The 26912-nt window shown below is 42.7% G+C and overlaps 1 protein-coding gene across 5 annotated transcripts in view; it reads right to left on the bottom strand.

Moving 5' to 3' along the window:
• Positions 1-26912, bottom strand: part of Kat2b (lysine acetyltransferase 2B) — a 119317-nt gene that overhangs the window by 76257 nt on the left and 16148 nt on the right. For 2 of the 5 annotated variants that reach the window (XM_059244163.1, XM_059244166.1), the window contains exons 1-2: positions 25413-25520; positions 8270-8396 (exon numbers count right to left, since the gene is read on the bottom strand). In XM_059244163.1, coding sequence (XP_059100146.1) covers positions 8270-8396; positions 25413-25505 — 220 coding nt within the window. In that variant the 5' untranslated portion in view covers positions 25506-25520. Of the gene's footprint in view, positions 1-258; positions 343-8269; positions 8397-25412; positions 25526-26912 lie in introns of those variants that run through there. The other 3 variants (XM_059244165.1, XM_059244162.1, XM_059244167.1) reach the window with 3 other exon arrangements.

Genomic DNA, 26912 nt, shown 5'->3' with positions numbered 1-26912 from the left:
TTTTGATTTCATTTTTGTTCTCCTGCTTTGGTTTCCTTGGTACTGGAATTACAACAGTGCACCACATCAAGCTAATTGCTTTTAATACATCTAAACTTAATTGTCAAATCTATTGGGCCTTGCTGTAACTCAAATAGTCTTCCAAAGGCCTGTTACAGAATACCAATATAATTATCCCAAATTGTCCAGGAATACAGGAGGCTGACAAAGGAGAATCATGAGTTCAAGGCCAGCCTATGATATATAGTGAGGTCGTACCTGCAAGTTTGAATAAAAATAATTACTCAAGACTGGCCACATCTTAACTCCTAAGAAAGATGGCTCCTGACAGTCACACTCTGTGCAGAAGGTGGGGTGACCTCAAGGGTCAGGGGAGTTGGGCATCTTGTGACATCTCTCCAGGACAGTGCACCTTGGCACCTCTCCATGCTATGTCACATCACAAAGACCAGAGAGTCACTAAGTACCTGCTGTGTGCCTGCTGCTGAGAATCGAAGTGCAGCTGCTGCTTAGCAGGAGACCAGCAGCTCATGGTCACTGTGTGCTGTGACCCTTGCTAAGTTCCACTGACTACACTTACCTGTGCTTCTCAAGGCTGGCCTGCCAACATTTTGAGGCCTGTTGAACTGGAAGCAAACTCAAAGTGTCTGCATGATTTGGAAGCAGCATAAACCAGTTTGCTGTGGTTAGTTCTGGGTTTTTAGTTTTTGGGGGTTTCTTCTTATAGTTTTTAAGGGTCTCCTCATGTAACTCTTGCTCAGAATTTAATAAGTAGGCCCAGCTGGACTTGAATTCATGGAGACTTACCTGCCTCTGCCTCCTGAGTATTAGGATTAAAGGCATGTGCCACCACACTGCTTAAAATCAGTTTTTCTCTTTAGAAGAGGTAAAATTAATGCCTACAATGAAAACTGTTAACAGACTAATGGGCAAAAGGTTGATCATTTAAAAATTGTTTTTCTGCTGGGTGGTGGTGGCGCACACCTGTAATACCAGCACTCAGGAGGCAGAGGCAGGTGGAACTCTGTGAGTTCGAGGCCAGCCTGGCCTACAGAGCTAGTCCAGGACAGGCTCCAAAGCTACAGAGAAACCCTGTCTCGAAAAACCAAAAAAAAAAAAAAATTGTTTTTCTTTCATAATCACAGATTTGAAATGGAAAAAAAAAAAAGGAAGTCTAAGAGTCAGAGCCCATTAGAGGATTGTGGTCAATGGAACTCATGGTAACCAACATTCAGACTTAAATGTCCCCATAACTGTACTGGAAATGGTAAAGAGAAGTGGTATGGTGATAGTCACTTGTGGGACACAGCAGGTTGAGGCCAACCTAAGCTATATAAGACCCTGCTTTAAAATAAAACAAAAAAACAAAAAAGAAACAAACAACAAGCCAACAATCAAACAGGAAGAACAAAGAAGTACTGTGGAGATAGCTCCAAAGGTTAAAATGCTGGCTTCACACAGCCTGGACCTGGGGCTCCTGAGCAACTACAGCAAATAACAGAAACAAGAGAGACCACCTCTCAGTAAAGCGAAGGTGAGCACCTACTCAGAACATTCTCCTCTTATCTTCTTACATATGCACACAAACATGCAAACACAAACACAATAAATAAGTAAATATTTGAAATAAAAAAGAACTGCTATGGATGTGTCAGTATGGGGCATGTATGAGGCATGGTCTAGCCCTGATTCTGATGTGATGCCCCCAAAACATTAAAAAGGTAAAGGTAGACAAAGTCTACTCTAATCATATATTTAACTTAATAATATATATCAAATGATTACAGCTATCATGTACTCCATATTTGAAAGTTACCATCGTGTCTGAATGAGAATGGCTCCAATGGGCTCATATGTTTGACTTGGTCCCCAGTTGGTAGAATGGCTTGGGGAAGATTAGGTGGTGTGATATGTTAGAGAAGATGTGTCACAGGTTGCGGGGGGGGGGGGGGGGGGTTCAAAAGACTCTACCTCCTCCTTTCAAATCCAGATGTGAGCTCCCAGCAGTCCCTGCCACCATACCTTTACTCTACTATCATGGACTCTAACCCTCTGAAACTGTAAGCCCAATTAAACACTTTCTTTTAAGTCACTTTTGGTCATGGTGTTTTATCACAGCAATAAAAAAGTAATACAATTACATCTATTTTATATCCATTTGCTGTAGTCCATCTTCAATATAAGTATGCATTTTATACCTAAAACTCTATCAGTGAGCCACATTTCAAGTACTGTTAGGCACACAGGGCCTAGTTTTAAACACTGTACCTACAGAGTCTAAGCTGTGAAACCACATCTGTAGGTCAACGCCACTCAATACAGCTAGCTAGCCCTCTCTCGCCCTCTCACCCCCTCGTGCCACCCCTCTTTAAACCATTATTGAGCCGGGCGGTGGTGGTGCACGCCTTTAGTCCCAGCACTCGGGAGGCAGAGCCAGGCGGATCTCTGTGAGTTCGAGGCCAGCCTGGGCTACCAAGTGAGTTCCAGGAAAGGTGCAAAGCTATACAGAGAAACCCTGTCTTGAAAAACCAAAAAAAAAAAAAAAAAAAAAAAAACCATTATTGAATTTAATAACTATTTATCAGTGAAGGAATAAACCCAGTTTTACCCAAGGAATTAAGTACATTCTGAACTGCAAACAAAGGTCAGCCCTTAATCACAGTTCAGTAAAACAACAGGTATGTATTTACAATTATACACAGGGAAGCATCCAGCAGACCTCTAAGAATACCTTTATTTTTTAGGATTGTTAGGCTTGGGAGGATAAAAATTCCCTGGCAGAAAACAAAATAAAGGCATAAGGTGTGGACAACCAGATCTGAAGCTGGGGAGGGACAGCATGAAGCAGCCTTCAGGAAAAAGTATTGTGCAGAAGGATGGAAAGTCAAGCTGCCTGATCCAGCCTGTGACCCTGAGCTCCTACAGCCTGCATGCTGGCTGGATTCACTTCCAGTACAGCTGAAACTCAAAGGTGGCTAGGTGTAACTGTGTACATTTTAATCCCTGAACTTGGGAGAAGGCAGGAAAACCAGAAGTTCAAGGGCAGCCAGGGTTACATGAGACCCAACCTCAAACAAATAAAATAAGACTTACGATGTTTTTAAAAAATAAAAAGTACTTTTGGTTGTGAGCCTAGCCTTTAACGGCTGAGCCGGGCGGTGGTGGCGCACGCCTTTAATCCCAGCACTCGGGAGGCAGAGCCAGGCGGATCTCTGTGAGTTCGAGGCCAGCCTGGGCTACCAAGTGAGTTCCAGGAGAGGCGCAAAGCTACACAGAGAAACCCTGTCTCGAAAAACCAAAAATAAAAAAATTAAAAAAAAAATAAAAAGTACCCCTTCCCCCACCTAGTGTCTGTCATTTCAGTAGTAGGAGCTGAAGCAAGAGAATTGTGAATACAAAACAAGATTTTAGAAGCTACCTCTACTTTCCTTAGAAAGCAGATCAATAACAAGATGAATATAATATACAATAACAAAGAATGTTCATTGGCACTGTAAACGTCAACACAAGCTGATGACATTAGTGGATGAAGAACAAGTAAAAGCACTCCTCATCAGAGTGTGGTGGCACATGCTTATAATCTCAGAACTGGAGAGGTAGAGACCTCAGATTCCTGGGTATCCCAGGTCAGCCAGAGACCCTGTCTCAAAAAGAAAGCAAAGTAGTTCTGTGTTGGTAGTGCACAACTGCAATCCCAGTACTCTGGAGGCAGAGGCAGGCAGAGCTCTGTAAGTTCGAGGCCAGCCTGGTCTACATAGAGAGTTTTGGGCCAGCTGGGACTACATAGTGTGACTGTCTCCAAAAGCAAAGCAAAGCAAAACAAAACAAACCAACAAACAAAAGTAGACAACAGTGTTCTTGAGGAAGAACACTGAGGTTGATCTCTGACCTTCACAGCCATGTACACACACACACACACACACACACACGCTCACAAAACTAAAAACTCAAGGCTGGAGAGATGGCTCAGCAGTTATGATCATGTGCTGCTCTCCCAGAGGACCCTGGTTCAGTTCCCAGCATCCCCATGGCAGCTCACAACTGACTGTAAATCTAGTTCCAGGAGATCCAATGTCTTTTTCAGGCCTCTGAGGACACCATGCACATTCATGCAGGCAAAACATTCATACACATAAAATTAAAATAAATGTATTGAAAAAAACTGACAGCTCATCACTAGTGGAGTCTGATCCTCAGCAGCTGACAATGTTCAGAACAATAAATTCCAAAACAACAGAAATTCCAGTTGTACTAAGTCACATGGTGTATCTCTTGCTTCCTGGTCTTAAAAACTACCTTCTGTATAAATATACAGCTGCCAATAATGAATGAATGTTTGTGTTTATTTTTGTCAGGACAGATTCTCATGATAGCCTGGAACTGACTATTATTTTTGTCAGGACAGATTCTCATGATAGCCTGGAACTGACTATGTAGACCAGGTTGATCTCAGACTCACAAAGATCTACTTCTCTGCCAGAATGAGTTCTGGGATCAAGGTATGCACCACCCCAACACTACCTTACTTCCTTTTAAAAGTATATATTCAGCCTTTCTCCAGGGATAATATCTCTCAGTGAATCCGGCTAGTGAGCTCCTGTAATCTCCTATGTCTACCCACTGACAGTGGGGTTACAGTTTGAGCCTGCCCAGCTTTTAAGTGGGACCTGCAGGTTTGAACAAGAGAACAGGTCCTCTTGTTCTCATGGCAAATGCACTTATCCACTGAGCCATTTCCCTAGACTGCAGTATGCTTATTTCCTAACTCTCAGTTGAACATTTTTTTTTTATCTAAGCAGATTATCCTACATCCAAAGATACAGAAGAGTCTCCATAATGACAGTCCATAGATGCCTGGAATGACAGCAACATAAGCCAAAACCTCAGGGTCAAAAGAACATAAATGTGAGAGGTAAATTTTACGTAAGGCCTAGTCAGTAGAGGGAATAAGCTGGCATGATTTGTATATAGTTCAAGAACATCATGAACTGACTCTGTGTTGTTTTCTTTAACTGCTCAGAAGTGGTCATATGAAAACAGAACATAGCTCACAAGGTACTTAAGCATTCAAGCTTACACGATTCCTAACATAATTCTCTAGTTCACAATTTTCTTAGCAACAATACAGCGCATGCTGATGTATTTTCATGGTGACTCTGTCTCAATAGATAGATAGATAGATAGATAGATAGATAGATAGATAGATAGATAGATAGATAGATTTTTAAAAAATGGTTTGGGAAATACCTCAGTGACAGAATGCTTGTCTGAGATATGTAAGGACCTAGGTTCAACTCTCAGCACCACACAGAGAGAGAAAGGGAGAGAGAGAAATAATCTGTATGATTAAGATAAAATTAAATGCCCAGAGAACTTGCTTAAAATACCCTAAAGGTGGAGGTGAGGGGATTAAAAGATTGAGGAGGGGTGGTAGGAGTTAGATAAAACAAAATAAACAAATGTTAATGATCATTACATGGGGAGGACAATGTAATATCACAAAACAGTTTTCTAGACCCCTGATAAATGAGTACGCTAGCATTCCAGCAAGAATCCCAAGAGTTCTTGAAAACATGCAGACATTTCCATTTAAGAAAGATGTGTAGGAACAGGGAGTAATGGTGGATGCCCAGCACAGTGGCATTTGGAAAGCTGAGCCAGGAGGATCACATGAAGGTACCCTATCTCTGACAAAATGGAATAAATCAAAAAGTTTATTCTTTCCTTTACAACAGTGGTTCTCAACCTGTGGGTCATGATCTTTCACAGGGGTCACATATCAGATCCTGGATATCAGATTACATTGTGATTCATAACAGTAGCAAAATAACAGTTATGAAGTAGCACTGGAAGTAATTTTATAGTTGGGGTCACCACAAGATGAGGGACTGCATTAAAGGGTTACAGCATTAGGAAGGTTGAGAACCACTGTTCTACAGTGTTCTATTTTCAAAACTAATTAAATGGGGATGTACTCAGGAAGGCCATGGAGTTCCTGATAGCTATCTCTGCCTTTGGGAAGGACTATTTTCCATGAGATTTTCTGAGAGTGGAACTCAGGGTTAGGCTAAGACAGGCAGGGTTCCACACAAGTAACAATTGTTTCCCTTTTCTTCATGACATTTTTTTTTTATTACTGTGTGTGGGCATGTATGTGCATGCATATGTGCCATGATGCAACACACATGTGAAGGACAATTTCTGAAAAGGTGGTTCTCTCCTTCTACCATATGAGATCCAAGAATTGAACTCAAGTCATCAAAAGTACTTTAACCACCAAGTCATCTTGTCCAGCACCTAGTTCTTTAAATATAAACATAGCTAGAAAAACAGAACTTTTTCAACATTCCTACAAGCAGCACTAACTGAACTCAGTAGGTTACAAGGAAAAAGAAGAGGACATAGAAGTAGAAAGGAGATGTATTTGAGGAGCTGGGAGGAGTCGGAGGGAGAGCTGAAATTAAATATGACCAAAATATGTGTATATGTATGAAATTGTCAGAGTAAATAAAATATACTTAAATAAGTAAATATTTTACAAAATACTTTTAACTTAATTTCAAGGTACATCTTAATATATGCATAGGTTAATTTCAGGTGTTAATTTTACAAGTATAAAGGACATGGAGCTATACAGATATACACACATACATGCACACACACATGTACACATTCTACTGGAGAATATCTCAGTGACATAGTACTTAGCTAATTGACACAATGTCCTCAGCTACATTTCTAGCACAAAATAAAATAATTGCATACTTATTTTTTCATTCTTCACTATGTATTGAAAAATAAGGGTTATCTGCTGCCAAAGCTTGTTTAGAAACATGAAAGGAAACAAAGTTGGCTAGGTTTTGTCACTCACACCAATTCTGGCATGCATGTGTGCTCACATGCATAGAACCAGACAATTCCCAGCTAGGGAAGAAAAAAAAGATTTTTTTTTTTTTTAATGGTAATTGATTTGGGATAACAGGATTTCCCACTCAATATAGGCACAGCTCAGCCCAGGCAAAGATTTCTTGAACTCCACTATTAAGTGCATTATGTTTCCCAGGTGATTTAATTCAAAGGGCACCCAGTCTATTAATCCACAGATGGGTTATAAAATAAAATTACATTATAAGCTAAGACATCTCTGGAACTTTTGGAATCTTTCCTTTGCACTGCTTTAAAATAATACCACAGCCTACAGCCTCAAACAAGATGTTTTTGTAATGAAAGTATTTTTATTTTAATCACAGCTTAGGTTATTTTTGACACCAATTCACTCAACACAATGATGCACTTATTAATGTGTTGATTTCTTCTGTGAGATATAGGTTCTGTTTCTTTTTGAGGAGTGTTCCAGTACAGCCACTTCCAGGGAAGATCACATCATTGTCTACTCTTTTGCTTTGCAAGTATTAAAATATCAAAACTGAGATACTCTCTAGCAGAGAACAAAACAAAACATCAGACTCAGCTTAACAGGGGGCTGGCCTCAGAGGTGGGGTTGCACCATTTGAACCAACAGCAAACTCTGAGAGAAAGACAATGCCAAAAATGGCATGAGTAGAAGGGGTAAGAGAGGACTTGATGATCCCACTTTGCCCAGTGCCATACTGGACAGTAAACCAGACTTAGTTGGCATGGCAGACAAGTGTAATACATGGGGCCTTTCCAACCAAAATGCTGTTATCTAAGAACAACCAGTTTCCCACTGAACTTGATCAGAAACAGAATTTGCATATATCTGTGATCCTGGCACTTGAGAAGTAAAGCACAACATCATGGACCAAGTTGGCTATACAGTGAGACCTGAAAGGCAAGCTAGGGGTGTGTGTGTGTGTGTGTGTGTGTGTGTGTGTGTGTGTGTGTGTGTGTGAAAAGAAGGAAAGGAAAACAAATTCATCTAGGGCTGAGGACATAGTTGAGTGTCAAAGCATGTGCTTTATATGTCCAAAGTCCTGGTTTCATCCTCAGCACCAAAAAGAGGTGGACGAAATTTATCCTAAGACTAGTGTTACGTAGACTGGAGTAAGACTCAGCAGTTAAGAGCACTGGCTCTCTCACAGAGGACCTAGGTTCAATTCCCAACACCCACATGGCAGCTCACAACCATCTGTAACTCTAGTCCCAAAGAATCTGATAGCCTCTTCTGTCCTCCACAGGCTCCTGCACAAACATGGTACATAGATACACACAAAATAAATAACTGTTGCTGAATGTAGCAGAGCACGCCTTTAGTCCCAGCACTCAGGAAGCTGATCTGGGGACTTACCGAGGGCATGGCTACAGCTCCGGCAGGATTCCGTCAGACTGACAATTATTTGCTGGAGGTCTGCTCTTGGTGGAGTGGGAGAGGGATTGGGGTTCTTCCAGCCATTGCATTTACAAGACTCCTCTGCCTATAAAAGGGAATAAAGAGAGAAACAGCTTTGTAATGGGCAGCCATGGACAGTTTTACAAGAGAGCCATGCACACCAGTTATCCGACAGGGACTCACACCTATGCTATGTAAATTTCTATAGATGTAAGCAGGAGAAACAAAACCAGGGGAAAGCAGAGGGGGTGCTTTGGGGGAGGGGTTAATTTTTGCTTCTCCTGGTGGTACCTGCAGCTCAGGGGATTATTCAGGGGATGGGTCTGCAGTACTAGCTTCATAAAATAAGCCATACTCCCAGACAGTGATAGGACAACGAAGAGCTTACAATACTTGGTATGAATCTCAAGTTTCCCTGAAGACTCACACCTCCTTAGCTCTGTAGGAAAGAATGAAACTGACTTATTTAGAGTCTGTGCCACTTGATCTGGACTCTGAAACAGAATAAACATGAAGGCTTGCCATACTGTGTGTGGCTGGAGGCCTTCAGCTAGTGTCCTGTTACTCCTGGAAACCCCCGTTCCTTCCCCAAAGTGTTTACTAGTAGTACTGGTTAGTTTCAAGCATCCACCTGACACAAGCTAGAGTCATCATAGAGAAAAGAGCCTGAACTGAGGAAATGCCTCTACAAGATCCAGCTGTAAGGCATTTTCTCAATTAATGATCAATGGGGGAGGGCCCAGCCCATGATGAGTGGTGCCATCCCTGGGCTGCTGGTCCTGGGTTCTATAAGAAGGTGGGCTGAGCAAGCCAGGAGAAGCAAGCCAGTAAGCAGCACCTGTCTGTGGCCTCTACATCAGCTCCTGCCTCCAGGATCCTGCTCTGCTTGAGGTCCTGCCCTGACTTCCTTTAGTGATGAACAGCAATGCTGAAATGAAAGCTGAATAAACCCTTCCCTCTTCAACTTGCTTTTCAGTCATGGTGTTTCACCACTGCAAATAGAAACTCTGACTAAGACACTAGTGCTCTCAAAATGTCTACTAGCCAAAGCAGTAGGCTCCAGCTTCAATGAAAGACTATCTCAAAAGATAAGGTGGACAGCTCCAAAGGATCTGACATCCTCATCTGGACTCTGCCAGAACCTGAACTCATGTGAACATACACACACACACACACACACACACACACACACACACACACACCACATATTTTTTTTAAATAACAATAAGATGGAAAAAGATTGAGGGAAGTCAATCAACCTGGAACCTTGGCCTCCACCCAGCACCCTAGCTGCACTTGTTTGTCTCTGAGGACAGGATACTTGAAGGCCAGAATCCCCTGTTCAGGATTCTAGTCAAAACTACCGGATCTAATAGGGCAAGAGAGGTAACTACAAGACAGTCTCCAGTCTCCAACTCCATTATAACACCATTGAAACTGACATTCCCTAGTCCCATGACAATTGACAGTTGCCACAGAAATAACTAGAAAGGCTCAAAAACAGATAAAAGAGGCAGTTTTTATTTGTTTAGTTTGGTTTTTTCAGACAAGGTTTCTCTATGTAGCCCTGGCCATCCTGGAATTTGCTCTATAGACCAGGCTGGCCTCAAACTCAGATTCACCTGCTTCTGCCTTCCAGGTGCTGGGATTAAAGGTGTGTGCCACCACCACCTGGTTAGAGGCAGAGTTTAGATCCTCCTAGAAAACCTCTGTACATTCCCAGAAGACTACATGAACATTCCTCCCCTTCATAAGTCCCTTCTCTTACCATGTCTCTATGAGAACAGATAGGGTGACTCTTAAGTTGACCCTACACTTCTGTCCTTGGCTAAGAACAAGCTTCTTGCTTCTGTTCAATTGGGTATCATGGTTGCCACAATTCCAAGAGGGAGGAAAAAGCCAGATTGAGATGGAAAATTGCAGTAATTTTGCTATATGACAGGAAACAAAGAGCCTTTTTTGGTGCAGCAAGCCGCCAGGCAACACAAAATGAGCAAATTATATTTCAAAGCATCAGTGCTGTGCAGAAACAAGTAAAAAGACAACTACAGGTGAGCTGGCTGAAAGCAGATGAGAAGGAGCATTGTGAGGAGGACTGCAAGGACAAAGGGGGATCCACGGCTGCTGGGTGGGGCTGCAGTGCAGCCAGGAAGGCAGAGAAGCAGGCATGAGGGAAGGTGGTGAAGAGAAGAACCCTGTGAGGCTGCATGAGCAGCCAAACCCTCTTCTTTGACTGCGATCAACCCTCTCTCTCAAACAGGAACTCCAGGGTTTGGAATGGTAGTTGCCCTTCACCCTTCCTGCTTTCTCCTGTGGCCACCCAGTTCAGCATCCACACTTTCTCTCCTTTGGTGATAGTCGCCGAGGCTTGGAAGGAACCTATGTCTTCTCTGTTACTAATGTCCACGAAGAATCACCTTATTTCCTTTTTCTTTAAATTTCCATTTCAAAGAGATCATGCCCCCATTAATACAACAGAGAATTAGAGCCGGGCGGTGGTGGCGCATGCCTTTAATCCCAGCACTCGGGAGGCAGAGCCAAGTGGATCTCTGAGTTTGAAGCCAGCCTGGTCTACAGAGTGAGTTCCAGGACAGGCACCAAAACTACACAGAGAAACCCTGGCTCGAAAAACAAAAACAAAAATACAACAGAGAATTAAAGCCTTCTTTAATAAAAGCAAGGGGGCACCAATGAAAGGTGGCATGCATGAGATGTCTTTAAAAATAGAGAGTACTGGAGCTGGGTGTGGGAGCACACACTTTTAATCCTTTAATCACCACTCAGGACAGAGAAGTGGGCAGATCTCTGAGTTCAAGGCCAGCCTGATCTATAGAACGAGTTCCAGGACAGCCAGGGCTACACAGAAAAACCTTTCTTTGAAAACGAAAAAAGAAACATGCAAATAAATAGAGAACACTGAATTCATTTTAAGTTATCACAAAGATGGCAGGTGTTCTGGCCAAAGGCTTTGTTATCAGAAGACCTAAGGTTTACTTTGGTTAGGGTTCAGCTGAGTAGGAACCAGAAGTCTGAACTCCAAGGCATCACACCACTGAAGAGTTTCATTCACCATGGTAACCACACCCATGTTTTCTAAAAATTCTTTGCAGTGCAGAGAGTGATAGGATCCGGCCCGTGTTAGGCAGTGCTTTCCCACTGTATAGAGACCCCAGACCCACAACTTTAACTTTCCACAAGCTTAACCCTTTCGTTTCTGAGACACTAGTGACCATAGCCTACATCTTCTCCTTTGGAAGGCTGCTCCATGAAGGGAGCAGACTAGTGGACACTCTAGATGGACTAGAACAAAACCATAACCAGTAGCTGTCATTCTGCTCAAGTTGAAGAACAGGAAGCTACATCTTTGTCAAGCAGCAAACTTAATGATTCAAAGCTGGACGTGATGGCACATAGCTTTCTTTAATCCTAGCACTTGAGAGGCAGAGGTAGGTAGATCTCTGAGTTTGAGGCCAGCCTCATCTACCTAGCCAGCTCCAGGGCTACGCAGAGACAATGTCTCAAAACACACACAAATAGAATTAGCAAGAACAAAGCCTTGTGGTGCAAACATGGGGACCTGAGTTCAAATCCCAGCACCCATGTAAAAGGCCTGGTGTTGAGGTGGAAAAAAAAAGGACAGCTGGATCTTTTGAGTCACCAGCAGACTCCAGGTTCAGTGAAAGACTGTCTCAAGAGAATAAAGGCAGAAAGTGATAGAGCTTTCTGGCCTCCTTGTATCACTGTACACATACATACACAGAACACACACACCAAGATTTAGCCAACAACAACAAAGAAGAATTGAAGGACCTTGCTGACTCGGTTACACGTGCCTGAATTACCGGCTTCTCAGGAGGCAGACAGAGCAAGAAGGTTGTAAATTGAAGCTCACCAGAGCTGCACTGTGGATTCAAGGCCAGCTTAGATAACTTAGTGAGGCTCCCTGTCAAAACAAAAACATTTTACAAGGGGAGATGTGGCTAGGTGAGTATATGGGAAACATTGAGTTCAATCCCCAGTACTAGGTGAGGATAGAGAATTCAAGAATACAAAACTTGTCTCCCTGTGGGGTTGCTTATAAAAGCCCACCTGACACATGATAAGCACCCATGTGCATAAAATTAAAAATAATAAATACAAATAAAAAAGTGTAAAAGGCTGGAGAGATAGTTCAGCAGTTAAGAGCACTGGTTTGTTCTTCCAGGGGACTTGGGTTCAACTCCTAGCACCCCCATGGTGGCTTACAATCTTCTGTAACTCCATTCTCAGGGAATCTGACATTCTCTTTTGGCCTCCTCAGCAATAGGTATGCAGGCAGGCAAAACACTCAAATACATAAAAATAAATAAATTAAAATTAAAAATCAAACCAAAAAAAAAATCTTTTCTTCCTCTTTGAAACTCAAGTGAACAAATAACTACCTTTTAATCTTGGGCAAGACCCTGCAGACTTTCAGGCCAGAGATCATAACTTCATTACTGCAATGGACTTGGGGCAATCAGCCAAGAAAGACAAGCTTACACCCTACCTGCCTCTACATGACATAAAATAACAGCCCTGCTCACCAGGGCTTATAAACCTCAAGTCACAAATCTCAAAGCAGGGGGATTTATAATAGTCAAGTCTTACATTTCTCCTATTTATCAAAATATTAACCACACTTATTTAAGCCACTATAATAGAATGCTGACTCTAGTCTACCACACAATGAATTCTGGCACTTAAACATGTCCGGGATTCAGTATATGTGGCTTTCCTAGCAAAATTGGTTAATTTTACTTTCCCATCAAATCTCAGGACTCCAGTAGGTTTTACAAAGTCAGTTTTGGTTTCTTTTGTACTGAATGAGTGGGCTTTTTTCTAAATAAATAGAAAACTCCAAAAGTGAAAGAAGACAAGAAGGAGAAGGCATAAAGCAGAACAATGACAGCCCAATGGTTTTGTGGCCCCATGGCACCCCACAGTGCAAGGCAAGAAGGGCAAGCCACAGGGACAGCGTGTCTAGGCAAAGTGAAAGCCTTCTGGGGATGTGGCTCATGCATGAGGCCCTGGGTTCAATCCCTAAAACAAAAAAGAAAAAAAGCATGCATGGTGGTGTTCACCTACAATCTGAGCACTTGAGATGATTGAGACTGTATGGTCATGAGTTCAAGGCCAACCTGGGCTACATATTGAGACCCTGTCTCAAGAAACAAGCAAACAAACAAGGCTGGGTATGGTAGTGGCTGCCTTTAATCTCAGAACTATGGAGGCAGAAGCAGGTGGATCTCTGTGGGTTCAAAGACAGCCTGATCTACATATCGAGTTCCAGGACAGCCAGGGCTACATAAACAGTCTGTGTCTCAAAACAAAACAAAACTAAAAACTAAAAAAAGAAAAAAGTGAAGGAGCTAGGACTCAGTATTATAGCACTAGGTAGCATGCTTGAGACACTGGGTTTAATTCCCTAGCAGTCCACATGGCAATCCAAGTTGAGATATGTAACCACAAACCATATTAAAATATATGGGGCAAGCAAGATGGCCCAGTGGATAAAGTACTTGCTACCAAGCCTGATGACCTCGGTCTGATCCTCAGAACCCACAGAGTAGAAGAGAATGAACTTGCACAAGTTGTCACCCAGTACATGTGCACACACATATATACATACACATACATGCTAATTAAAAGACAAATATAATTTTTAATCTTATTAAATTGAGTATAATAGCTCATACATATAATCCCAGCACTTTCCTATAATCCTGGCACTCAGGAGACTGAGGAAGGATGATGGTGAGTCTAGACAAGGCCAGTCTAGACTACTGGGCAAGACTAAGTCCCTAAAAAAAACAAACAAAAAATCATTGGGCCAGCAAGATGACTAATTGGCAAAGGCCCTTGCCACCAAGCCTGACAACCTGAAATAATCTATTGGACCCACAAGATGGAGGGAGAGATTCTCAGAGGTTGTCATACACTTGCACTCTCACACATACACAGATAAATAGCATATCATTCAAAATAATTTTTAATTATTTTATATTCACTATAACTTGTAGAGTAACAGTCAGAAAAAAAATCATTTAACTTAATGAAATTTAAGTTCTAGTTTCTCTCTCTCTTCCTCTCTTCCTCTCTGACTCTGTCTCTCTGTCTCTGTCTCTCTGTCTCTGTCTCTGTCTCTGTCTCTCTCTCTCTCTCTCTCTCTCTCACACACACACACACACTTAAATTTATATGTCTATATATAAAGAGAGACATATGTATAGATGATATATTATACATACATATGTGCACACACATCTCCCCCTCCTTTTGCTGGGGATCAACTCAAGTGATTAACATATTAGACAAACCCTGTACAACTGGGCCACACCCCAGCCACATCACTTTTTAATGTGATACTGTGGGTTGAGTAGTGCCCCACCCCTCCACCACACCCCACCCCCAAAGCTCAAAGATTTGGACACAAAGACCCAAGCAGGGAAAAGGGCCAGATGAAGACAGAAGCAAAGGCTGAAGCGGTAAACCAGACAAAAGTACATCAAGGATTGTCAAGAGATGCCACTGAGAGGAGGAAGGAAGAGGAAAGGCTGGGGAAAGGTAATAAAGGGGGTCTTTAGGAGGAGGAGGGGGAGAATCTTTAAGAAGACAGGGAGGTCTTTAGAACTAGGGAGGGGAGGGCCTCTAGAAGAATCAGCCTTGCTAATGCTGCTCCTGCCTTTGGCTTCCCAGAGCCAACACAGAAGCTGTAATTTTAAGCTACCAATTTTGTGATCGTGTGTTAGACAGCTCTAAGAAACTGATACATCAAGTAGTATGTAAGTTAAAGCATGGTGGTTCATGCTTATAACCTCAATATTTGGGAATCTGAGGCAGGAGGACTGTCATGACTTTGAGGCCAGTCTGGACTATATAGTGAGTTATAGGCCACCCTGAGCTTCTAAAATAATTGAATTGTGTACATGGCTCACATTATAACTGTGAGTGATTATTGCACTGGAGTTTGAAGGGAAACCATCCCAGAACCCACATCTTTACTGTGGACATTATAGTTTAGGGTAGAAAGTTTCAACATCCCTAATATGGTTAAGAACACCCCACGATGCATGGGATTCCCTTGAGTTATGCTCATTTGTGAGGATTCCTTTTTTGGCTCAGGTATAGAGAACACTTCTGGCACCTGTGCATGCCCAGGAAAATTAAATCTGAGGGTATAGTGTTGATACTGTGTGTGATGTATTGTCTACCCTGAGAAGGGGAAATAAGTCCTTTAAGAGTCAGTGAAAGCTTGGGGTGTAGGTCAGTGACTCAGTTTCTACCTAGAATGTTCAAAGCCCTGAGTTCCAACCCCAGCACCAGAAATAAAAATAAACAAACCAGTGAGCTCCATTGTCCCTGGCTGTCAAGAAAACATTTCTGACATGTGCTTTGAGCTGCAGCAACCAAGCCCTCCACATTGGCCTTCATCTCCCCTTCCAAATGTTATAGCCAAGCTACTGCTCTCAGAGATAAGTGGTCCCCTTGGAAATACCTCTTCCATCGCTCTTGGTAATTAGGCATGACAGCTGCTGCCTAAGAGAACTCCTAGCAGGGTTAGCCTAGTGGCCTTAACTGAATAACAGCTGAAGGACAACCTTTCAGGGAGCCTCTGCCAAGCCAATTACCACAGCAGCCAGAAACCTGGGCACCAAGGAGGAGCCAGCTGTCCAGGTGACGTCATCTCCCCAAGAGCAAGTCTATGCAGGCAGGACATATCCAAGAAAGAAGAAAATAATCTCCAGAAGCCTAAGAAAAAAAGTGGTTTTATCTTCATAAGAGGATCCTGGGCATACAGTGTCTGCAATGACTTTCTTACAGTGAGCTGAAGACATTGGAGCAACTCCAGGGAACTGAGCTGGATAGACATGTAGTCATGCCACAAAAGACAGACACACAGAGGGGCAGGAGATGGCAATTTGCTCAGTGTTAATGTGTAAGTATGTGATATTTGGAGGCCATATGGGGAAAAGAGGAAAAAGACAGTCATGCTATCCAACAGAACTCTGTCATGCTGAAAATGCTAGATTGACTCACGTTGGTAGAAAACTCGGAAAAAGCACACTGATGGGAAATAAATGGTAAAATCCCTTCTCAGCCCTCTGGCTCTGACCAAGTATAGGAGAAAAATCATGAATCTAACATATATGTGCCACTGCACTGGGAGAAATAGCTGCATTTCTACCTTTCCTCCTGCATTCACATTGCTTAGAGCCAAGCTGAGGCTGGGAACTCTGTCTACCATGCAGAAGCATAGATCCTGTTCACAGGGTTGGGAGTGGGGATCGAGGGGGCAGGGGACATTGTATTTCCTACCTCTGATCTCTGAAATTTGACAAAGACATACTATTTAAAAGTCAAAGTAGGCCAGTGAGATGACTCGGCTTAGTGGGTGGAGGCACTTGCTACCAGGCCTCAAGGTCTTAGATTGATCCTTGGAACCCACTTAACAGAAGGAGATAATTGATTCCACAAACTTGTTCTCAGACCTCCATAAGCACACTGTGGTACACTCGAACCTACATATATACACACAATGAGTAAATAAACATTAAAAAATAAAAGTCAGGACTTGGAGAGACAGCTCAGAAGTTAAGAACACTGACTACTCTTCCAAAGGACCCAGGTTCAACTCCCAGCACACACCGGGAAGCTCACAAATGTCTGTAACTCCAGTTCATGGGAATCCAAAACTCTCTTCTGGATTCATGGGCACTGCATATACATGGTGCACAGACATGCCAGAAAAACATCCATATACATAAAATAAAAAAATATCTTTTTAAATTAAAAGAAGGGGAAGCTGAGGATATACTTCAGTGACAGAGTAATTACTGCACGTGTGAGGCCTAAGGCGCAACCCAGAGCTGCCAAAAAAAAAAAAAAAAAAAAAAAAAGAGGAGGAGGGGGAGAAGGAGGAAGAAGAAGAAAGAGCCAGGCATAGTGACTCAGGCCAATACTCAGGAGGCTGAGGCAAGAGTGCCAACATAAGGGACTGGAGAGGTGGCTCAGTAGTTATAAGCATTTGCTGCTCCTGCAGAGGACTTGGGTACAGTACTTCCCAGGAGGCAACTGACCAATTGTCTGTAACTCTAGTTCTATGGCATCTGATACTCTCTTTCTGGCCTTCTTGGGCACCCGCACACATATAGCATATATTTTCACAGACACATATACACATACATAAAATTAAAAATTAAGTCTTTAAAAAAAAGCATGAAAACATGCTCAGTATCATTAATGACTAGGAAATACAAACACAAACTACTGAGGTACCTCTCACCCCCATTAGCAAGCTACAAGGGAGAAACAAGAAACAAGAACAGTGCTGGAAATGACTCAGAAAACACTCCAGGTGGGAACTGTCAGGAGTGGCTGCTGTTCACAACAACAGAACAGTACCTCAGAAATTTAAAACGCTTTTTCCGGAAATATGATGCACTTATGATCAGAATTACACTTATGAGCATATATTTTTAAAAATTTGAAGCAGTAATATGCTTGCCTAGATGCATGAGGCCTTGGGTTCAAGCCTCAGTAATCATGAAAAAAAAAATTATTACAGGAAATCAAAACAGATGTTTGTTCACCCACAGTCTAGCTGCCTTATTTATTTAGCACAATAGCCAAAAGTCAAAAGCAATGCATGAACAGGTAAATTCAACTTGGCATGTGTAAGCAATTTTATGTTCTTTGAAATATATATATGTATATATACGCATACATATTTAGGAAATGTATGTATGTGCCTCTATATGTGTGTATGTGCCTGTGTGCATGTGCCTGTGCGCATATCTGTGTATGTGTGTGTGAATGCATATGTGTATGCATGCATGTCTGTGTGTGCATATACATGAGCGCCTGTGTGACTTGACTTTGAAGGAAAAAGAAAACCTGACACCTGCTACAATATGAAACAAGGACAGTTTGCTAAGTGAAATCAGCCAGTCATAAAAGGCAAGCACTGTAAGACTTCACTTTCTATGAAGAGCCAAATTTGTAGAGATATAAATACAGTAGTGAGTGAATATGATCAAAACACAGTATACACATGTATGAAATATCAAAGAACAAATGAAAACCATTCATAAAAAGGAGAACAGGATGGCAAGATGGCTAAGCAGGTAAGTGACTGCTGTGGAAGCCGGATAGTAAGTAAATCCCAGGATCCCACATGGTGGGAAAAAGTGGATACCACAAACTTATCCTCTGCCCTCCACAAACTATGGGCCCACACTCACCCCTCTCCCCAACCCTCTCTCCCTCATACAAAAGTGTGCACACACACACACACACACACACACACACACACCAATAATATGAAAAATTAAAAATAAGCAGGGCAGTGGTGGCACACCTTTAATCCCAGCACTCAGGAGGCAGTGGCAGGTGGATCTCTGAGTTCAAGGCCAACCTGGTCTACAGAGTGACTTACAAGAGAGACACAGCTACACAGAACAACTCTGTCTGGGAAAACCATACATTTTAATTAATAAGTAGCTAGCCCGTTGTCAGGAGTTAGAAGAAAGGAAAGAGTGCTTAATAATCCCCAGACTTTAATCTGCTCACTCTCAGTTTTGCAAACTGAAAAGTTTTGTTTGTTGGATTAACAGTGACAGCTACCCAGAGAACCCAGAACAGTCAGATCCCCTGGAACTGGAGTCATAGGTGGTTGTGAACAGCCTGACCTGAGTGCTGGGAACTGAACCCAGGTCATCTGCAAGAGCAGCCATCTCTCCAGCTCCCTATATAAGTTTCTTAATGTTACTCAACTATAGACTTAAAATGGTCAAGATGGTCAAGTTCTCTGAGAGTATCATTCTGTAGTCCAGGCTAGACTAGAATTCACAGCACTTGTCCTGGTTAGTTTTGTTTTGTTTGTTTCTTTGTTTTTTGCTTATTTGTTTTTTTTTTTTTTTGTCAATTTGACACAAACTAGAGTTATCTAGGAAGAAGAAACTCAACTGAAAAAAATTGGCCAGTAGGCAAACTTCTAGGGCAGATTCTTTTTGTTGTTGTTTTGTTTTGTTTTGTTTTGTTTTTGTTTTTGTTTTTTGAGACAGGACTTTTCTGTGTAATAACCCTGACTGTCCTGAAACTCACTTGGTAGACCAGGCTGAGGAAGCCATGGGGAGCAAGCTAGTAAGCAACATTCTTCCATGGCCTCTGCATCAGTTCCTGCCCTGAATTCGCTGGAGGATGCATTATAAATTGTAAGATTAAATAAATCCTTTCTGCCTCAAGTCTCAATCTCTTGAGTGTTGAGATTACAGAAATAAGCTATTTTTCTTAGATTGCTAAGAGTCTACATTTTAAAAAGTTCTCTGGTTCGGGAGAGAAGATTTAGAAGTTATGAGCTTGCTGATCTTGCAGCAGACCCTGGCCTGAGTTTACAGAGCTGGCAAAGAGCAAGGGGCCTAAACCAATACCAGAACTGAGCTCTGGCAATGGAAAGTATCTGTGGTGCCTCCTCCTTAAAGTGCAGGAACACAGAACTGGGTGAGGTGGCACACAGCCTGTAGTACAGCACTCAGGAGGTGAAAGCAACAGGGCCAGGGGTTCAAGGTCATCCTGGCTACACAAGCAGATGGAGACCAGCCTAAACTACACGAGACCCTGTCTCAGTTTGCCCCCTCCAAAAGAATGAATGCAGCCACATGTGTGAATCTAAAAAACACTGCTGAATTAAAGAAGAGGTACTGCATACTCTTTTTTCTGGTGATGGTTAGTGGTACTAAGGATGGAACACAGGGTCATTCCACCTCTCAAGATACATCTCCAGCTTTCTTTTTACTGTTTTGTTTTGTTTGAAACCAGATCTAAATTCTGCCCCTATTCTGTGATCCCAGTAGGACTTGAATTTTTTATCCTATTAATGGAGCAGCTGGAATTACAAGGTCTACACCACCAAATGACAAAACTCACAGTAAGTTCAGAAGCAGCTTCTTGAGGTGGGGGTGGGGTTGACAGGGAAAGAGCAGTAGAAGGAGAGTTCCACAATAACAGAAATGTTCTTGCCTGGGCATGAAGAGGCACATCTGTAATTCAGGTACTTGCAAAGCTGAGGCAGGAGGATTGCCACAACTTCAAGGCCAGCCTACCGTACATAGTGAGTTACAGACCAGTATGAGCTACACAAGTAGCATCCTGTCTCTGGCTTGGAATATAGCTGGCTTCAAATGTGTGAGGCCCTAGTTTCAATCCCCAGCACACTCCTCACTTAAAACGAGTCTCTGCACAGTTCTTGGGGGTATGACAGAAGGGAATTCCCCAGGCACCATCATTACCTTCTCTGTCTTCCTTCTGTGTGGCACTTACCACATTCTGTTGTTTTCTTTCTTACCATCTGTTTCTGCTACCAGAAAGCAAATTCTATGAGAATAAGGACCCATCTGTCACTACACCCCCACAGTATCTACATCAATGCCTGGCACCCAGAGTAACAATGCTGAGTGAATGGAAAAGCTGGAGTCACTATCTATAATCCACCACAATGGAGCCCAAATCTGGGAAAGGAAAGAAACCTCCCTGGGCCACACAGATGCAAAGAGGCATGATAGAATTTGAACCCAGGTCCATGTTCTAACCACCCTGAGGTTTGGGTCTCTTTGCTTTGTTTCTTTGCTTGCTTTCAGTCAGTTCATATCACTCTCTTCTACACTTCCAACTCAAGATGGTTCTCTCTGTGGGGATTTTAAATTTGATTTTTTCACTTTAATTTTTCTCTTCCTCCATTATTGTCTCTCTAGCAAGAGGCTCCTGTGGTTTTGGCCTTTTACACACATAGCAATGCTGGGCCCAGGCACTGCTCAGATGCAAGAAGAGTCAGGCAGTTGGTCCTGTAGGGATGTGCCATCCTAGGTTGCATGACTCACTTGTTATTTCAAAGTATGCTGACCTTGGCTTCCTTGGCATCCAGCCGGCCCATTTCAACACTAGCTTGTTAGAGCACATGCAAATTAGTGTGGCCACCATCCATCACTGAGACAGTGGCTGACATTCCTTGGTCTGGGCCCTGTCCTGGAATCTTATGCACAGCAGGAACAAAGGGCCCAGTTGGCTGCAGCAAGGCATGTAACAAACAAAGATTGGGACCCATGGTCTACATGGAATTTAGCACCCTGAGGCAAACAAAGAGATGAGTCCATGCCTCTTTCAGAGATTAGGTGATGTTCATTCCAAGGGCATGGTTCACTTTTTTCCAAAATCAATATACTCATGATTTAAAAATAATAAAGCTGGGCATGGTGGCATATGTCTGTAATACCAGAACTCACAGAGGTGAGGATAAGAGGATCAGAACTCAAAGGCAATCTTGGCAACATAGTACATCAGGGCCCTGGCTGGGTTCACATGTGACCTTGCCTCAAAAGTGAAGAGAGTCGGGGAGGAAGAGCTGACAGCTCAACAAAGGAACAGGAAACAAAGACAACCTATTGCCAACTTGACTTACAAAAGCAATGCACAAAAAAGTTTTAACAGGAGCTACGCCACATAGCTTTATACACAACTGATGTCTCTATTTTATTAATATAATAGTTTTTAAACTTTCTGGAAAGACCTTTTATTGTACTGTATAGGTTTATTTTGGTTGGTTAGTTAGTTGGTTGTTTTTTGTGACAGGGTTTCTCTATGCAGTTCTGGCTTCCCTGGATGTAGACCAAGCTGGCCTGGCTCTGAGTGCTGGGATTAAAGGTATGTGCCACCAATGGGTGGAAAATATCATCCTGAGTGAGGTAACCCAGACTCAGAAGGACAAACAAGATATGTACTCACTCATAAGTGCACACTAGATGTAACGCAAAGGATAACTAGACTACAACCCACAGCTCCAGAGAAGCTAGTTATCAAGGAGGACCCAAAGAGGGGCACATGGATCATCCTGGGAAGGGGAAAGAGATGAGATCTCCATGAGTAAACTGGGGATGAGGGGTGGGCAATGGAGGGTAAGGGATGGGGGATGAGAACATAAGGGAACGGGATGGTCGAGCTGTAACAGGGATGGAGTAGGAGAGATGCCATGATAGAGGGAGACATCATGGGGATAGGGAGAAACCAGGTGCTAGGGAAGTTCCCAGGAATCCCAAAGATGACCCCAGCTTAGACTACTAGCAATAGTGGAGAGGGTGCCTGAACTGGCTTACCCCAGTAATCAGACTGGTGAATACCCTAACTGTCATCACAGAGCCTTTCTCCAGTAACTGATGGAAGCAGATACAGAGATCCACAGCCAAACACCAGGCCGAGCTCCAGGAATCCAGTCGAAGACAGAGGAGAGGGATTCTATGAGCAAGGGCATCAAGCTCATGATGGGGAAACCTACAGAGACAACCATATCAAACTAGTGGGAACTCATGAAATTTAGAACAACAGCTGTGGAGCCTTCTCAGGACTGGACTAGGCCCTCTGCATTTTGAGACAGTTGTGTAGCTTGATCTGCTTGATCTGGCAATAAGATCAGAATCCATCACTGCGCATGAACAGGCTTTTGGAGCCCACTACCTATGACGGGACACCTTATACAGCCTTGAGGCAGGGGGAGGGGCTTGGACCTGCCTCTACTAAAATGTACTTCCCCATGGGAGGCCTTACCTTCTTGTAGGAGGGAATGGGGGTGAGTTGGGAGGGGAAGGCTGGAGGAGTGGGAGGAGAGAAGAGGGGGGTCTTTGATTGGTATATAAAATGAATAAAAAAATTTCTTAATGAAAAAAACGGTGTGTGCCACCATGCTTTTCATAAGTTACAGTGTCTTTATGAAAATATGATTCTAATATACAGACAAGGAGACAATACTTGCAGAAATTCACCTTTGTGTTGCTGTTGGTTTTGGTTTTTTGACACAAACTCTTCCATTGTAGCCTAGGCTTACCTCAAATTTAAGATCCTTCTGCCTCAGCCTAGATGGGATTCTAGAGCTGTGCTACCTCACCTGGTAGAAACTCACAGTATTTGTTCAGAGAAGAATTAAAATGTAGTTCTGACTTCTCTTTGCTTGGTCCTGTAGTAGAAATCCAGGCAATGAGAAATGCACTGTTTGTTACTGAATCTACCCCGAGGCCAAATGACAGAGCAGGAAGATGGAGTTTGAGGCCAACAGAAGCCGCAGAGAAGACACTATTCTCAATACCACCAACAACAAAAAGCTGGACAGGTAGTACTAGGCTGTAATCCCAGCAGTGAAGAACCATGGGCTAGCCTGGACTAAATAATGAAAGCCTATCTCAACAGAAAAAGAAAAGCCAGCCATGAGTGAAGAGAACCACACTTGCCAATGCCTCTCCCCAGCTGCCAACCCCTCTACTTTGGACCCATAGCTACGAAGCCTCTTAGAGCCTCAGTTTCTCATTTCTTTTATTTCAAGATAGAGTCTCACACTGCAATCCAGAATAGCCCAGAACTCACTATGAAGCCCAGATTGGCCTCAAACTTTAGGCAATCCCCTGCCTCAGTGCTGGGCTGTCAAGATTATAGGTGTAAGCCACTACATATGGCTACTTGTCCCACCTTTAAAAGTGTTTTCTTGCCAGGTATGGTGGTGCACAACTTCAATTCCCACACTCAGGAGGTAGAGGCAGGCAGATCTCTATGAGTTCAAAGCCAGCTTGGTCTATAGAGTGAGTTACCGGACACAAGAATAAACAAAGAAGTGTTGTTTTCTTTGCTGTAATCTCACAAAGCCTGTGAATATAATTTTTTATTCAATAGCTATTTTTGAGTTTCTAGTATGTATGAGACATAACCTTCCTGCTAGATGAAATAATCAAAACCCCTGCTTCATGGGGCTTAGAACATGGACAAGAAAAGGCTTTTAAACTTTTTATTTCTAATGGTGTAGTTCAGGAGAGCACTTATCTACCCTTCAAGATGTCCTGGGTTCCATCCTCAGCACAGCAATAAACATATATATTATATAATATTATAATTTATATATTATTATATGTCATATATTATATATAACTGGCATATAGAATACATACACAATGATTTCCAACTATTGATAAACATACCAAAGAATTGAAAAGGATGATTAATATTATAGAGGGATGGATGGCATGCTGCTATATTACAGGCAGGGGAGAGGATGAGATAATGAAATTTGAGGACATATCAGAAGGAAGTTTAAGAACAAGATACAGAAATACACAGAGCAAAGGACTGAGATATAGCTCAGTGGCAGGGCACTTGCCTAGCATACACAAGACCCTCCAGAGTTCGATTCTCAGCACAAAAAAAAAAACACAGGAAAAAGGAAAGGGGGGAGGGTGTTTACTGGTGTCCCTGCTCATGTGCAAAGACAAAGGTAACCCAGGTATAATCTGATGTCAGAGATGAAAACAACTCAAAACATTAGGGACTCAGGACCACATATATGGCTCAGTGGACACAGGTGCCTGTTGATGGGCCTGTGTTTAATAAATGGGACCCATGTGGTACAGGGAAAGAACTGCTCCAGCAGGTAGTCCTCTGACCTCCACATGCAAGCTGTGGCATGCATACACATGTATGCACACAAAATAAATTGAAAATATGTAATTAAAGTGTTAGATGCCAGTTAAGTGAGACTCTGTCTCAAAAAAAAAAAAAAATGATCTGCAGAGTTAAATGAATTGCAGCAAAAGCAGTAAAATTCAGAACTGTGCACACACTAAGTCATCCCAGCACTGAAAACCATGCTTGGTGAACAGTGTCAGCTACAAAGAGATGGCTAGTCACATGAGTCCTTTCAGAAAGCTCTTTCTAACTCAATCTTAATTTTCAGTTATGGAAAAGCTGTAAAGAGCTGTAGAGAATCCCACTTCTTGGTACCATTCCTGAGAAGGTGGCATCCAAGAGCTTGACATCAGCTGAAGAGAACGTAAGAATGAACGTTCTCTTTCCAGAATCTCCACCCCATAGGCCAACATCACAGAGGTACTGTTGTCCTTCCAGCTTTGTGTGCTGGTTTCTGCCATCCTGTCAGGAAGGCTGCCACCCTCCCCAAACCCTCCAGTCTACACAGCTTTTGAAATACAACAGGTAACAATTCTAGTCATTTTCTAGAACCAGGGGCGGGAGCAGTAGGATTTCACATGATAGTCACCATTTCAGCACTCACCACTGCCAACACCAAGGACAAAAACCATGACACCAAACAGAAGGAAGTCTGTAGCTGGCATTCCACCAACTGTGACATCACCTCTCTCACCCACCAGCCCAGTCAGCTGTCTCCCAGCATTCCATTCCTGCCCATATCAGAGTGACCAAGCACACCTTGACTTCTTGTCCACATTCCTGCCTCAAAAGGCCTTCTCAGTACATCTGAATGTCAAATTCCCATCTATTCTTTCAAAAACCAAATCAAATTCCAGTCTAGGGGCCTTGTGGGTGGAGGTGACTCAGATCTGTCATCCTAGGACCCACTGGGCTGGGCCAGAAGGACTGTGAATCCAGGTGAGCTTCACCTCAAAAGGCCAAACAACTAAACTAAAATTAAGTTTTAAAAAATGAAATCAGTTCATTCTCTGAACCTTCCATATCCATTTACTTTCATTTTGAAAGTGCCTAGCAAATTTAACTTTGTTTCTTAACTTAAAAGCACATGTTGTTATAAACTACTGCTACATGTGGGATTGTATTGACAGCCAGCAGTCAAAAACACTCAGTGTTCCTGAAGAGCACCCAGGTTTGGTTCTTAGCACCCACATGGAGGCTCACAATTCTCTCTAACTCCATATTCAGGGGACCTGATCCCCTCTTCAGGCTGCATATACCTGGTACACATACATTTAGGCAAAAACTCATACACATGAAATAAAACAAATCTTAAAAAATAAAATACTGTAATCCCAGCACTCAGGAGGCAGAGGCTGGTGGACCTCTGAGTTCAAGGCCAGCCTGGTCTACAGAGTGAGTTCCAGGACAGCCAGGACTGTTTCACAAAGATACCCTGTCTCAAAAAACCAAAAAACAAACAAAATACTGTTACACATGATAACCTGGCCGCAGTCACAAACGGTACACTCAGACCAAATGATTCCTTCATGTGTGACACAGAGAGGCAGGGTCTATGTATCCTAGGCTGGTCTCGAACTAACAGATGACCTTGAACTCCTAATGCTTCCTCCTCCAGCTGCTGAGTGCTAAGATTATGAAAGTAAGCCAACATGACCTTGAGGTGCTATGACCTTGAGGTGCTGGGGATGAAACCCAAGGGCCTCATGCACAAGATAGGCAAGCACTCTACCAATTGAGGTCCATCCCCAGCCCTGAGATGATTCCATTGTATACAGGGAAGTTTAGGAACAGACAAGGATGATCTCAGGTAACAGAGTCACAATCAGGGTGACTGGAGTGGGAAGAGGCAGAGTCTGCTGAGGGTCTGGAAAGATCTAGCTTTCTCTGAGGACAGATGCACGGTTGTACACTTATGTTGTTGATATTATAACTTCAGTGTGTGTGTGTGTGTGTGTGTGTGTGTGTGTGTGTGTGTGTGACTATAATCACTTTGGAGACAGAGGCAATAGGACACTTGGACTTCACAATGAGATCTTGTCTTTAAAAAAGGAGGGATGGGGTGGGATAGCTTAGCAGTTAAGAGTGC

Source organism: Peromyscus eremicus, chromosome 16_21, assembly GCF_949786415.1.
Source record: "Peromyscus eremicus chromosome 16_21, PerEre_H2_v1, whole genome shotgun sequence".
NCBI classification, from domain to species: Eukaryota; Metazoa; Chordata; class Mammalia; order Rodentia; family Cricetidae; genus Peromyscus; species Peromyscus eremicus.
This window is presented reverse-complemented; position numbering and strand designations above follow the sequence as displayed.